This window comes from Coturnix japonica, chromosome 1, assembly GCF_054131305.1.
Source record: "Coturnix japonica strain WE chromosome 1, WE-NBRP24, whole genome shotgun sequence".
NCBI lineage: Eukaryota > Metazoa > Chordata > Aves > Galliformes > Phasianidae > Coturnix > Coturnix japonica.
In genome coordinates this window covers 52,646,076-52,661,223 of record NC_140663.1, presented here as the reverse complement: position 1 = coordinate 52,661,223, position 15,148 = coordinate 52,646,076, and the positions used below count along the sequence as shown (strand labels likewise).

The 15,148-nt window shown below is 39.9% G+C and overlaps 1 protein-coding gene across 29 annotated transcripts in view; it reads left to right on the top strand.

Moving 5' to 3' along the window:
- CALD1 (caldesmon 1) overlaps positions 1-15,148 on the top strand; it is a 244,822-nt gene that overhangs the window by 214,999 nt on the left and 14,675 nt on the right. For 11 of the 29 annotated variants that reach the window (XM_085520248.1, XM_085520275.1, XM_085520256.1 and 8 more), the window contains 5 exons: positions 327-473; positions 1,647-2,025; positions 8,106-8,254; positions 12,557-12,740; positions 14,541-14,681. In XM_085520248.1, the coding sequence (XP_085376374.1) occupies positions 327-473; positions 1,647-2,025; positions 8,106-8,254; positions 12,557-12,740; positions 14,541-14,681 (1,000 nt within the window). Of the gene's footprint in view, positions 1-326; positions 474-1,646; positions 2,626-3,265; positions 3,347-8,105; positions 8,255-12,556; positions 12,741-14,540; positions 14,682-15,148 lie in introns of all 29 variants that reach the window. The other 18 variants (XM_085520200.1, XM_015864723.3, XM_015864733.3 and 15 more) reach the window with 2 other exon arrangements.

Here is a 15,148-nt window from a genome sequence, read left to right as displayed (position 1 = left end):
GTCCAGCAGGATGTCTACTTAGCTATCAGGCTGCGGTCTTATGGTTTTGATGTGTTCTAGGAGCAAGCTGAAAGTGTGGTGAGGCTGCTGCCTTCACTATTGCCACTTTGTCATTTTTGTTTCTGAAAAAGAACACAAAACCAAGCCTTGAAATGAGAAAATTAGAAAATAAACTCAACAATTTATTTTCTAAACACCGTATGAAGCATCCACAGCAAGCCATACTTGCTGTGCTCCATTCAGCTGCTTTTGTGTGATTTTTTTCAGTCATGCAGTTCTACGTGCTACAGTCCCTTTATTCCCCTCTCTCTCCTGCTTTGTTGCAGGCTGTCCTACCAGAGAAATGATGATGATGATGAAGAAGCTGCCAGAGAACGTCGTCGACGAGCTCGACAGGAAAGGCTGCGGCAAAAGGAAGAAGGAGATGTATCAGGGGATGTAACAGAGAAATCAGAAGTTAATGCCCAGAACAGGTAAATGGTTAGGGTGTGACACGTTCCCAGAGCATCCTCAGGGCATCTATGGGGTAACTCATCTGGAGCTTAAAGAGGAAAATGCCTCCAATACATTCTGCTCTCATCAAAAGCTGATGGAGTTAGCTCTGCTTCTTACAAACTGAGATGGCAGTGTTGGCCTTCCAGTCTCATAACTTCCAGTTGGTTTAGTCTCACATACTAACAAATAATACATCCAGATTTCTATTACCTATAACACAACTGATAGAAGAGACCAGAAATATATCTTGTGATAGCAAACTAATAGATACTAAGCTCAAGCAGCATTTTGTTAAATAAAATGAGGTAAGAAAATGGTAACATACCTGATTACAGGTTAATTTTTTTTGAGAATAAAATAAATGAACAGAAACAACTAGAAAGAAGGAACAAATATGCATATAGGAGAATTAAAGAGCTGAATTTTGAAGAAGTCAAAAAGCCTCCAGGCGCTGAGAGTGAGATCCAGTCCTGATAGCTATAGGTGCTGAATGGCAAAGCTTAAATTAAGATCTGTGCTCATTCCGATCTCTAAGAAATTTATGTCCCTGAACAAATGATCACAGCTGCACTGCACCCTAAACTGCCAGGTTATCACATTATAGATTGTGCCTGTGGATTTTGCTGCTGAAAGAGATTAACCAGTTTCTCATAGAGAATGTCACTGAAGTAAGAAGGTATCTCGATTGTGTAGCATCTTCCAAAATCTAGTCTGTGCATGACAAGGAGTTCTCATGTATGCCTCTGGCCAAGCTGAAGGGGTGGGTTAAAGATAGATGATATCTATCATGTATTCTGCAGTAGGGTGCAGAGTGGGAGGATGAATTTTTCAAGGTTGTTTATACTTCATCTGTTCCAAGCATCAGGTCAGAAAGGTCAGTTAGATTTCTGGGGACTGCCGGTGCGGCTGTCAGAGGTTGCCTAGAAGGAAACCTTTCCAGTCTCTGACATTGTGAAATGCCACATTCCTATACGTGTAGAAATGTCAAAATTAATTCCCTGAACCATTTTGTTAAAATTTGAATTAGGCAACCTGCTGTGTTTTCAAACCATGGAATGATCTTACAGTGATATTATTTTTTTTCTAGAAACAGCTAAGTGCACGCATTGTTAGAAAACTTTTTTTAATGACAAGTTGTCGCTTTTGTGTAGTGTGGCAGAAGAAGAAACAAAGCGCAGTTTAGATGATGAAGCTGCATTGTTGGAGAGACTGGCAAGACGGGAAGAGAGACGCCAAAAACGTCTACAGGAAGCCCTGGAACGTCAAAAGGAATTTGACCCAACGATCACAGATGGGAGCTTGTCAGTGCCCAGCAGGAGAGAAGTAAACAATGTGGAAGAAAACGAGACCACAGGGAAAGAGGAAAAGGTTGAAACACGCCAAGGACGCTGTGAGGTCGAGGAAACAGAAACAGTTACCAAATCGTACCAAAGAAACAATTGGAGGCAAGATGGAGAAGAAGAGGGAAAAAAAGAAGAAAAAGATGCAGAAGAGGAGAAACCAAAGGAGGTACCCACAGAGGAAAATCAGGTAGAAAAGTCCACAGATAAAGAAGAGGTGGTAGAAACAAAAGCTCTAGCTGTAAATGCAGAGAATGATACAAATGCTGTGCTGGAAGGGGAGCAGAGTATAACTGATGCTGCAGATAAGGAGAAGGAAGAGGCTGAGAAAGAGAGAGAGAAACTTGAGGCAGAAGAAAAGGAGAGGTTAAAAGCAGAAGAAGAAAAGAAAGCAGCTGAAGAAAAACAGAAAGCAGAGGAGGAAAAGAGGGCAGCTGAGGAAAGAGAGCGGGCTAAAGCAGAAGAGGAGAAGAGAGCTGCTGAGGAAAGAGAGAGGGCTAAGGCAGAAGAGGAAAAAAGGGCAGCTGAGGAAAGAGAGCGTGCTAAGGCAGAAGAGGAGAGGAAAGCAGCTGAGGAGAGGGCAAAGGCAGAAAAAGAGAGGAAAGCAGCTGAGGAGAGGGCCAAGGCAGAAGAGGAGAGGAAAGCAGCCGAGGAGAGAGAGAGGGCTAAGGCAGAAGAGGAAAAGAGGGCAGCTGAAGAAAAGGCTAGGTTAGAGGCAGAAAAAAAGAAAAAGATGGAAGAGAAGAAAGCACAAGAGGAAAAAGCTCAAGCAGATTTGCTAAGAAAACAGGTACAGTAAACATTCTGCACCAAATTAAGACACCTGTGGTTTGTGAGAAATGTAATGCAAGAAAAAAATTTGAATTGAAATTTGCTCACAGATTTGTTCCTGCTTTTAAACAACTAACTCTCTTTGTCTTTTTGTTTTAAAATAAAACTCTTTGCTTCTGCTTAACACTAATGAGATGCATAACATGCCTGTCCTCACTCCGTTGTTCAGAGCAAACCTTGCACGTTCAGAGCTTTGCATGTTCTTTGCTGCCTTTTTTTTCTCAGTTGCTATAAGCAGACCTGATGAAGTAAGACAGAAGGTTGAGGCAGACACAACTCAGCACAAAATATTATCAGCACCTGGTAAACTGTGTGAGGAATGTGTGTGTTAAATGCAGTCACAAGAAAGGGCTCTCTGCTGGAACACGTGAGCATGATGCCATGCAAGTGAGAAAATCCCAGATGGGGGAATGGGAACATTTGGAGAGGGAGGAGGGAGCACGGCTGTACACGCAGATGTGGGCACAACAGCACATGAAGAACAGGTGGCTGCGCACAGGACTGGTACTTGAGCACAGTGTGGAGAAACAAAAGTGCTTGTAGAATGATGTTTTCATACTGTATTTAAAACAAAAATTATTGAAAAATCCATAACAAAGGAGGAAGACAAAGCGGTTAAAGCAGAAGCTAAAAAGGAAAGCTTACCAGAGAAGGTTCAACCTACCTCCAAAAAAGATCAGGTAATTTATAAACTATTGATTTAGTTGTTGTAGGGAAACTTGAGTTAAAAAAAAAAAGGGACCTGTAACTGAATATTGCTTGTTCAGCAAAGTACTCAAACATGTGCTTTACATCAAGAACATGAGCGATCCTGCTGAAATAAATAGATGAAGCTACCTATGTGCTTAACATTCAGTATATGCTTAAGTATTTGGTTCTTCTGTGTCTTTAGAACCAAGTTCTGTTTGTCTTAGAACAAATACTTCAGTCAAACTCACTTTTGTCAATAATGCAAGAATGGCTTGCACCTTAGGGATGAATTTTTCAGGACTGTATCAACTAGTCATCCTTCCCTGGTTTCCTCTCACTTTACTGTGAACTTTTCCCCTGTGGCTGAGAACTACTCTTAAAATAGTAATAATAATAATCTAGGCCCTTTGGCCACTTGAATATCTTAACTAATCATTTTCCCCAAAGCTGCAATAATAAAAAAACATGATATAAACTGTGCATACCCAAGATTCTTCTTTTGTTTTAAAGAGAAAATCCACAAAAATTACTGCATTGCATTTCCACTGTAAACACAGGAGCTGGTGCCATGGTGTTTTACTGTATGGTAAGTAATTAAGATTTGGGAACCATTTACACTTCAGGTTACAGCTGACAAACAGGGAACCATATTCAGTGTGTTTTTGGGTCAATGCAGAAGATACCAGAATAGCCTCTGATCCTGATCAGACATTGAGACCAATCAGGTTCTTACAGGTTTGCACAGGTATGGGTTCAAACTGGTTCCCGGGGTTCTTTAAGAGTTGCAACACTGTCTGCCTGTGAGTGCTGAGGGATTCAGAAGATCTTCTCTGTTGTCCTTGGTTGCTGGAAATAAACTTGATAGATTCAGAGCATGCTCTAGAAGCTTAGGTCCCCATCAGAGAGAGGTGAAGACAAATAATGTCACAGGGTTCTAAGTCCAGTTACCTGACATTTTGTCCATATTTTTAGTAGAATGCAGGTGAGATTGAAAAGATAATGTTATGAAGATGATTGGAAGAAAGGTTCCAAAGTGAGAGAGACTGGCAGTGTGCTAAAATAACTTAGTCAAGAAAGGGAAAGTGTTCAATGAGAGCTGTGAGATGCATCAAAACAGTGCTTTAGAAAAACTTAACAGTCACTGTACCCCAAATAACCAATTGTGAAACAAGAGGAACTGTGAAAAAATAAGGATTACATAAAAAATTGTTCATATGACAGAACCAGCCTGTAATATTCACTGATGCACATAATCTTTGAATATTACAATTCACTGTATAAAGAGGGCTCTAAACATTTGACCAAAGCTGTTGATTTTGGGGGTGGGAAGGGCCTGAGACAGAACGTCCTACCTGAGTTTGCCTGGAGCTCACTCAGCTGTCAGTGAGACTCCCATCATCCCTTTAAAACATGTCCATAAGATTGGATTTTCCAGGGAATCATCATGACATTTGAAAGTGACTTGTGATTTTAGTGCTTCCATTTTTGGATGCTCAAGTTGAGACAATTTAAGGGAATCTCCCTTCTGGTGCAGGGCTGCATGACCATCCACTGAAAGGTGAAACTTGTGCTGAACTTTTGAAATATCCTGCTCAGTTTTGAATATCTCAGTTGTTGCTTCTTAGCTTGTGAAGAAAAACTGACAATTTCAGACTCCGAACAAAGTAATGATCGGGTTCCTATCTCTACTCCTTCCCCTCATGCAAAGAGTAAAATTCAATGAGACTCATTTTAGACACATATATGCAATTAAGAGGATGGTGGTATGTTGCAAACAAGATCCCAGAAGGATTACTTTCTTCACATAACCAGATTTTGCTTCTGTAACTGTGCAACATGAGCACATATCTATTCATAATGTGACTACAGTCTGGCCCTCAAATGTCAGATTTAGATCAAACTAGCAAAAATAATAATAAAAAAACCTGTCTCCTTCTCTGAACTGCCCCACGATTTTGGGTTCTCAAAACTATCCTGGAAAGCTCGTAAGAACAAGCTTTCTCATGATGTGAGACTCCTGGTATTTCCTGCTTCTAGTTTGGCTAGACGTGCTGCAACAGTTGCTTTCCTCATGGTATTTGGGTCTAGCAGTTCACTCCAAATGGAAGCCCTAGACCCAGATGCCCTCAGCTTTTAAGACACTAAGAAACTGAGTGCAAGTAAGAGCTCAGTGTGCCGAATGGTTCCAACCTCAATAATCAATCCAGTGCAGTGTGATGTTGTTCAAGCTCTAGACTTAGAAATCTTGACACTCAAATGCTAGCGTAAGAGCCTAACAGGGAAGACTTAGTATGGAGGAAGATTAAAAAATAAATAATTTGTGTTGAAAATTAGCTAAGCAAAGCATGGTTTTGGCCATGTTATTTCTTGACTTGAGGCTCGAGATTTGAGGGAGAGTGTGAATTGTTTTCGGTTCAGGTAGCACCACACGCTCACTCCAAGTAGAATCAGAACAGTCCTTTTCACTAAATTCAGCAGAAACTGAATTGGCCTGTAATTCAGGAAAGAACCGAGACAAGGGAAAATACTTTATCTGATGTCTTCCTCTGGAGTGGGACATAATGGTTTTTTGTTCCTGTGCTAATCAATCACAGTTTTGGCACTAAAATTAGTAGGAGAATTATTGGACCTGAAAGCTGTGAAATATTTCTTTAATATCTTGTTCTATCATCTTTTTGAATAAGGGAGCCAAGCTGCATTAATGGTTTTCTCAAATGTGTGCACATTACCAAAAATCCTGCTAGCTTCTGAAATGCTATTTCCTAACCTATTATTTTTTAAACTTTATTGTTTTAAATATATAAAATATATGTATATTTTAAACTATATTGTTTTAATATTAGTTTTCTCAGCAATTTCAATTAAGATGTAAGAGATATGACTCTCCCCAGTGGACTTCAATACATCAGGCAACTGGAAGTATCAGCTTTTTAATGAGACTGAGAAAGGTCTTGATGAAAATCTCAGCAAAGGAAATCCTACGCTCTCAAAGTCCCAACACAGACATCCTGGCATTTGAGATCTTACAACAGTCAGTACTGCTGTTCTTGGTATCTCCCTGAGCTAACAGGCAGCAGAGTTTTTATTGCTGTGAACATGTCACAAGCTAGAATCTTGTTCACATTTGGGAGCACCCAAAAGTCATAGCTGTCCAGCAGCATACGCTAGACTCAATGAATAGCACTGGTTGTCTCAGCTCCTAGAAAACAGGAAACCTTTTCTTGGGGCAGCTAGCAATAATGTCCTTGCTTGCTAGCAGTCACAGCATCACAGACAAAAAAGCATGGCTATGGAAACTGAGCTCCCCTCCTGTCTGTTAAGCTGGTGATGCCAGGTTGCAGCTACAGCCCATTGGCGGGAGCTTGTAGGGAATGTCTGTGCCACTGCTGCCTGATCTCAGGACAGAGCAGATGTCTCTGTGGGTTGTGTCTGACATCCCTCATCAGCAGCAAGCTCACTGGAGCAGCGTAACTGCTCAGTACTGACGCGCAGCATGTGCCGCCTCAGCGTGGTCTGCTGTAGGTTTTTATTTCCTGATGCCACATGGAATGCCATAAAAGCAGTTGTGCTGCAGACAGGACTCTTATGGAAATTATTTTTGCTTTTTAATTAGCAAATGGGATGGCAAGAGATGAGAGTATTTTTTTCCTTTTCTTTCCTTTCTTGCTGGCTTCCTCCAACGCTGTAGAGCCAGGGAAAAGAGATATTTTTGGGATAAAGTTTTCCTCTGCTGCTGTTGAAAGTTTATTTAGGCTGCTAGTTCAGCTAATTTTCATCGTGGGAATAATTCTGCCTGAGGACAAAAGACTTAAGTCAATCTGTATACTCCGCTTCTTCTCAGCATCCAGCCATGAGCATGCTGAGATCAGGCTGTTTCTGGTAAATACTTCTAGCCCATAACTATAGGGGGATACTGAAAAATGAAATTCATGCAGTAAATATACTTGATTGCTCTTAAAAATTATAGGGTAAAAAATTGTAAGGATAGGGAGAATTTTTACTTTAGTGTTTCTGGAGAGAATATTTGAGAGAACATTTGCTTTTACATAGGTTTAAATATTTGAGCCTGATAACACTATTGACCATCCCCTGACTGTCCTTTTTGTCAGAGTGACTTATACTTCGATACAAAGATCAGCTTTTTATCTTTGTCATTATTCCTGTAGTACTGAGGCATCCACCTGCTGTGATGCAGGACATGCTAGCTCTGTGCTGTTGGCACTCCCTTGCTGTGCTGCAGAACAACCTGCCTACACCCAAATAGCATGAGCTTTGTTTAAGCGAAATGAAGGTTATAAATGATTTCTATTGCTCCAGTGCTCTTAACCAAGAACATATGAACAAGCCTAGCCCCAGAGAGTGTGCAGCCCAGGATCTTTATAGTCAGCACGTGAATGATGCTGCAGTAGAAGAGAGGACTGAAGAGACTAAGGAAGGTGCAATTACAGAAAGATGTAGCAGCCCAAGCCCCATGCTACCACTTGGGTAGCTGCAATAAACTTTCACAGAAGACTGGTTATTTTAGGTGTTTTCATTGTGAATTTGGATCAGAAAGGCAGGGTGATGGATGTTTGTATTTCTAAACTGTAAAGCTAAAAAGTCTACTTTTGGCTTACAGCACGTGATCATTTTGAAGACAGCTGCTGAGTTAATCACTTGTTCAAGGAATTCTTGTTCCTTAATTGATAATGGTAAAGCCTCGCTGTGACATCTTTTTTTCCCCTGTGATTTACGGTATCTTCTGAGCAGGTAAAAGACAACAAGGATAAAGAAAAAGCACCCAAGGAGGAAATGAAAAGTGTCTGGGATCGTAAAAAGGGAGTTCCAGAACAAAAGGCACAGAATGGAGAACGTGAACTCACTGCCCCCAAACTTAAATCTACTGAAAATGCTTTTGGGTAAGTTCCAGCTAAGCACACTGGTCTTTGTTAGTGTTAGAGCAGAGCAGGGGGATTTCTTGGGGTCTCCAGTGAATAGCCTTGTAGCAGCTGTGCGCAAGACTTAGGTTAGCACCATCAGAGGAGGCTCTAATGTTCACTTGAGTGCTTAGGTCTGATTTAAGGCTGTTGGTCAGTTTCCTAGCAGGCTGCCCTCACATTGTTACAGTGATAAAACAAAGTACAGAAAGCAGATGTAAATAGAACCTTGCTTCCTCAGTAGAAATGAGTGACTTATTTTTCTTTGCTGGACTTTTCCTCCTTGGGGGACATTTCATTCCACTGTCTGCATCTGTCAGATCTCAATAATTTTTAGTTACTCACTTGCTTTGAGTCAGAATGCAGATCAGTACGCAGCACAATTCAGTTGGTACCTCTTAATGGGTAAAGATTCTGTCTTGATTTCAAAGCAAACTTTGTAGTTAATGTTTTTTGCTACAAAAGTAATATTTTTCAGTTAGATGAAAAAATGCTTTTATGATTTTTTTGTTTTTTTGTTTGGAATCTTTTTTTTTTTTTTTTCCTATGCAGCTTTCTTTCTCTTGTACATTGGCAGAGGCAAAGAACAGGTTAAGCTTTCCATGCACAGTTAGAAATCTGTGTGGGGCAGATGGATTTTGCTGTTGTATCTCAGCACTCCCCTTGTGATTCTTCCTGGAAAATCAAACTTTCTCAAAATAAAATGCAGTTCAAAAGACCCTGGGGACACCCTGACCTAAGGCCAAAGGACAGCGAGAGTCAGGCAGCATGGAGATGGAGTAGCAGGAAATGGTCCTTCCTTAGAACTATCCTACATCGTGACTGGGGTCACATCATCAATAACATGAGAAAAGATGTCTGAAAGTATTTTTGTTGTGTTTTCATTTGTTTCACTTCCTGTGGGAGACGGGCTTTGGTGGCAACATGGAGATTTGAGTTTCCATTCCTTTTTTTTTTTTTTTTTTTCCCCTTTTTTCCTTCTTTTTCTGTTTTTCTTTCACGATTTCCAAATGTGTGAAGAAGGATGTCTAACGCAAGGCTTTGTTTAGAGCTTCCTTCTTGTTTTTGCATGAACACATCAGATACTCGTTAAGTAGCATTGTAACTTGGCTAACTCTCAGTGGTGATGACTGAGAACAAAATAGGGTAGTGGAGGCTAAAGGAAAATGTTATCTGCATCTCATTTGTTCATGTCAGTCAGAAAATTGCAGGGGGAAAAAAAAAAAAAAGGCTTTTTAGATCTTTCATTTCTCATCTCCCCTCCCACTTGCCTTCCTCTGCATTCTCACACAGGAATGCAAAAGTGCTAAATATGAAGCAATGCCTTTTTTTTCGTGTTATTCTGACATTTTTGGTTCCCACAAACCACTTCTTTCCTTTTCCTCCTTGTCTGAAAGCCGGCAACTGTCTTCATTTCTTAGCACCAAGGAGGTACTTACGAAATTCTTCCTCCACCCAGCATCTCAGTACTAATTTTTCATTGTTGACAGTAAGGAATGGAGATTCCCAGAATCCATTGAGAATGGAGGATTTTGGGGAGGTGGAGGAAAATAAGGAGAATTACTGCCAGTTTATTGTTTCCTGTTTCAGATTACGCAAAACCAGAAGCAAAAGGCTCCATGAGAATAAAATTAGCTAGAAAGCTGAAGTGTTCTCCTTTGTAAGGAGGACTCTTGAGGTCTCCAAACAAAAATCCTAAGACTTGATTCTACCTTTGTTTTTTCATGAATTAAAAGTAGAGAGTAGCTGCTGATTTCTTTGAGGCTGTCTGCACTGAAGTCACTAAACATTAACCTTTCTTGTGTACTGGTATAAAACAGAGTAGTTATTTGTTAAGAGAAACGGGGTAAATGTTATCTTCTCACCTCTTTTGAGTGTGAAGTGTTTGCCCTTGCAACCGATTCCTTTGTCATAGAATCATAGAATATCCTGAGCTGGGAGGGACCCATAAGGATCACTGAGTCCAACAACAGGCTTCACACCCAAAAATTGGATCATTCCGTCTACTAGAAGTGACTTGTTGGGTTTTTGGTGATCTGAAACTTGCAGGTCTGGCTGGGACAATGCAGACTTCAGATAGCAAGAACAACTAATTAATTAATATATTATGTTCCTGAGATGTTTGTTACAAAAGTTGCAACCATGAAATGAAGCAGGAAAACGTTAAAAAAAAAAAAAAAAAGTTTCTTAATGGCCCAGGCAGGATAGATGAATTGGATCTTTATAAACACCTTGTGCCCCATTAAGATTTGTGACTTTTTGTTATCTATGCAAATGACATTAGAAATATTTCAGGCCTAACCACCCAAAACCATACCTCAAACCACAGGAGCTGGCCCTCACTTTGTTCTCTGAGCAGCCTAAGTGAAAATTCAAACAGTCTACAGTGTTTTCTCTTGGTGCTTTACTTTTATGTATTTATGGTTTTTTAATTAAAAATGGACTTGAGTTCCTTACTCTAATTATACAGCACTATCTGATGCAAACCCTTATTAGTAACTACTCACAGCTACACGATGCTTTTGATGGAGGGTGATTTTATGGCTCCATTTCAATGAATGAAGTAATTCCATGGCAAAAACATGTTCCGGATTAGGAGCTAGAGCAGAAAAGGATTGTGATAAGGTGATTTTAGGGAAATATATACTATGTAGCTATAACTCTGGAAAATCGGGTGTGAGAATGTCCCGGGGATACAAAAGTTCACATACCTCTGGGAATTCTTTCCCTTTAGCTTTGCTTTGTGTTGTTATACATAGAAAAGACTTTCTAAAACCAAATAAACACATTGCAAAATAAATGTCAGGTCTTACCACATTGGTGTTGAACTTTCACAGATGAAGCACAACAGCTGATATTCACATCAGGATGTCGGTTTGGTTATGCTGTTTTACCATATGTTCTTTTAGTAATATAGTTTCCAAATAATACATTCTGCCCTGCTGCAGCTGAGTTTTTTCCCAGTCGGGTAATACCATGTGAGGGCAGAGTAATCTGTGTTAGCAGATCCTATTGCGATATTGAAACCACAGATAATTCAGCTCTGATCCTACAGTCTGTTTTATATGGCTAACCCCATCTAGATGAGAGATCTATTTGAATGGAGAGTGCCTTTGCAGGACTGGGTGTGATTCAGCAGACTGCAAATTTATGTATTTGTTCTTCATGTTGTCATCTCTAATCTCATCATCTCTAAGTTATTGTTATTGTTGGAACACTTGATTTGTTCCGTCTTCTGGCATTTGATTCCACAACACTCTGGTTCCATTAATGAAGTCATTAATATCCAACTTCTCTAAATGTCAACAGAACAGAACAGAAAGATCTTTTAAAAAAAATGAAAATAAAAAAAAAATCAGTAAGTACATTCCTTTTCTGTCCCTTATGGATAGCACACTGATACCTCTGTGGTACCTCTCCTTGTCAACAGTAACTCTAAACATACTCAGGGAGTAGACGTTTGACTAAACACTGTTGTGGTAATTGTTTAATTAGGTGATACTATCTGACTCTGTTGAAAGTATGCACTTCACCTATACAAATACTCTTCTCCCACCCCTCACTCCTTGTATTCTTTCTGTCTCTCATACTAGAGTTGGTTGGAAAACTTCTGGTTTTCTCCTGTGGAAAGTTGCCATTAATAAATAATTTCCACCTCCTTAATTAAAGTCATATTTTCCCTGGAAAATGTCAGCAAAAGTTCTGATGAATCTTTCTATTCATACAAGCTTGCAGAATCCAAGTGATAGGTGCTTTAAGTTACATAGGAACATTTTTAGGCTTTTAAAAAGGTTTTAGGTTTTGAAACTGTACTAGTCTCACCACTCTGTTTCCTTCTGTATCTGGTTTGGTCACTCTGACATTGTAGGCCAACATCTTAAAATAGGAGGCATTACTTTCAGAGCAGCCCTCATATCTCCTCATGAAGATGCTGATAAGATGCATCTTGCTGATGTTACCCGAGCTGTTAAATATGTAAAGCTTAGTTGTTGAGCTGTGATGTAAATGGAGGTGGCCTGAGATCTCACGCAGGGTGGTCTAGCCCCTGTTTCAAGTGCATGAGCCTGCTTCCTCACTAACAGTGGAAGGGAGACATGCTCCTCCAAGTGTCCCGACCTACCTGACACCTACCCCAAATGCTTTGAGTTTGACGGAGTTTGTAAGGAGCAAAAGAGCTTACAAAGAGTATCTCTGTGTTGCTGGTGAATGTGGGGCATTGGGGTTGGCTCTGGCCAGGATGGGAAAACTTACAGTGCATTACCTTGTCTTTCCTTTCTTTCCCAGCCGCTCCAATTTGAAAGGAGCTGGAAATGCTGAGGCTGACTCCGAGAAGCTGAAGGAGAAACAGCAGGAGGCAGCTGCGGAGCTGGATGAGCTGAAGAAAAGGCGGGAGGAGCGCCGGAAAATCATGGAGGAAGAGGAGCAGAAGAAGAAACAGGAGGAGGCTGAGAGAAAAATCAGAGAGGAGGTAAGTGTAAAGGACTAAGTATTGCTCTCTTAATTCCTCATAGGAACTCCTTTGCTTCCACTCATCTCAGATTAGATGGTTACTCTTTACAACAGTATCTGTACAATAATGACACCTCTAGACAAAGAAGTTAGTGAGGCTGGACATGGATGAATCTGCATTTAGCAAAAGGGGAAAATGATACCATGGGAAAGTTGCATGTAGGTGAGGAAGGAGTATGTGACAATGAAAGCAAGACCAAACTCAAACAGGCATACAGGGCAAACTGTGCTTCTCCTTTGTGAACCCAATACTGCCTGAGGTCTATGTGGGGATTTGCTGCTAGACTTTGCTTCATGTTTTGTCCTTTGTTTGAGCCTTATGTTTGGATCGTGTGCTCTTCCAGAATGGCTGTTTCTTTGCCTGTGTCAGGAGATGGTCTATCACAATGGATAGACTGTATCTCAGATATGCCATTGGCATTAAAATTACCCCATTCCTCTAACCTACAGATTTAACTGCAGGCGTGCTGTATTTTGTATCAGTCAACCACATCACATAGATTTCCAGTGAGAACCCAAGGTAAAACATTCAGGATACCAAGAAAAACTGCAGTTCTAGCCTCAAGGAAGACAAGGCTCTAATAATGTCTTAATTAGTCAGGATGCCATCTACAGCAGCTGCATATTTATACGCTTTTTGGGTAACATTTTGGAGGCTCTTATAGCCACAGACTTCTTAATTTATTTTCAGTGTCTCTTTGATGTTGCACAACTCAAATTAGAAAGGATGTGGCAAAAATTCATCTGCCGCAGATGAACTGGAATTCTAATGTTATATACAGTTGTGATGGGCAAGATCTCATTAGGAAGATATTTTTGCCTGTTTAAATATTGAGTACCCAAGCACATCTGTTTGCTTGTGCTTCCTTTGCCAAGAGACTTTATAAATAGAATCTTAAAATCTCTGGTGCATCATTAAGGAATCTTACTTGTTTGGAAAACAAATGGTGGAAGAATAATAATAGTGCTTGTAGATAAATGCCAATTGCTTTAACATGCTATGCTTTTTACAGTAGGATTAAATACATGCTGAATTGCACAGTGACTTAACTGTGTGAAAGACTCCGCTAACCAGCACTCACAATGGTTGTGCTTCAACTTGCAACTCTGAAAGTAAAAACTCGTTTTCTCTGTGGAGGGAAAACTATAAGCATTTCATCTTCATTTTTGGGGCATCTTATCAATTTTTTCCCACGTGAAATATTAACCTTGGTACAATTGCTAGAGAAGACTGAGAGAGAAACAATACAAAGGTGAAGCTTGAGGGTACAGAGAAACTGAATTTGGGAAGCAAAATGAGACCATGAGATTTTTTGGTTCTTACACCAGTTTAGACAAATAGCAATCTGTACAAGCTGGTTGACTAGTTCACTCGAAAACCTGTTTGCAGGTTTTTTCAGTTCAGCTGAGTGTTCTTCAGAAATATTTTTAAATACAAATACCTAAGTTTCTGACCTTGAGTTCTTAATGAAATCATGTTTTTATAAATGTGCTTTGTTCTCTGTAAGTGACACTGTTTGGCGGTAAATCTGCTGACATCGCTGTGAGGAGACATTAAAGGAGTATGGAGTAATTGTCTTCTTCACTTGCTACTGTGATGTATTGTCACCAGTATGTTACTAGCATTCAGATAGCATTCACTGAACTGTTTTAGCTAGCATAAAAAATCTATTCTTCGATAGTCTGACAAATTTTTGCAGGACAGCAAAGTCTTGTAATGGTGATGAAGTTTCTGAAAGAATGAATTAATACTTTTTAGGAGGAAAAGAAAAGGATGAAGGAAGAAATTGAAAGGAGAAGAGCTGAAGCTGCTGAGAAACGTCAGAAAGTGCCAGAAGATGGCGTATCTGAAGAAAAGAAGCCATTTAAATGTTTCGGTCCTAAAGGTTCATCTCTCAAGGTAACCTCCCTGCTATCTTCTGTTTAGTACCAAAAAATTAATGGGTGTTTTAGTCCAAAGCAACTACCCAACACCAAAGCACTGTGTAAATTACTTGATATCATACCTGGGCCAATGCTTTGAAATAGGTCTTAGCCTAAAACCTACAGCTTAAAGACTTAATTCATTGACGTGATTGAGGATTAGAGATGCTTTCTAAAAATTGTCTAGCCTGAGAGTTACTCAGCAATGTCAATAATGTCCAAAATGCTTCATCACCTTCAAGAGGAATTATTTTGGGAACTCAGAGTTGTGTTGCTACTCCAATTTCTCAATTTATTATAGAACTGATTTGTGAGCTGGGGCAGAAAAGATCACAGATGTTCTTTGTCGTTTTCCATATCCATGATTACTTTCTCCATTGCCATATTACTTTGTCTTTTAAGTATATTCAGCCTAAGTATCATTAGTTGAAAGTGTCTCATATG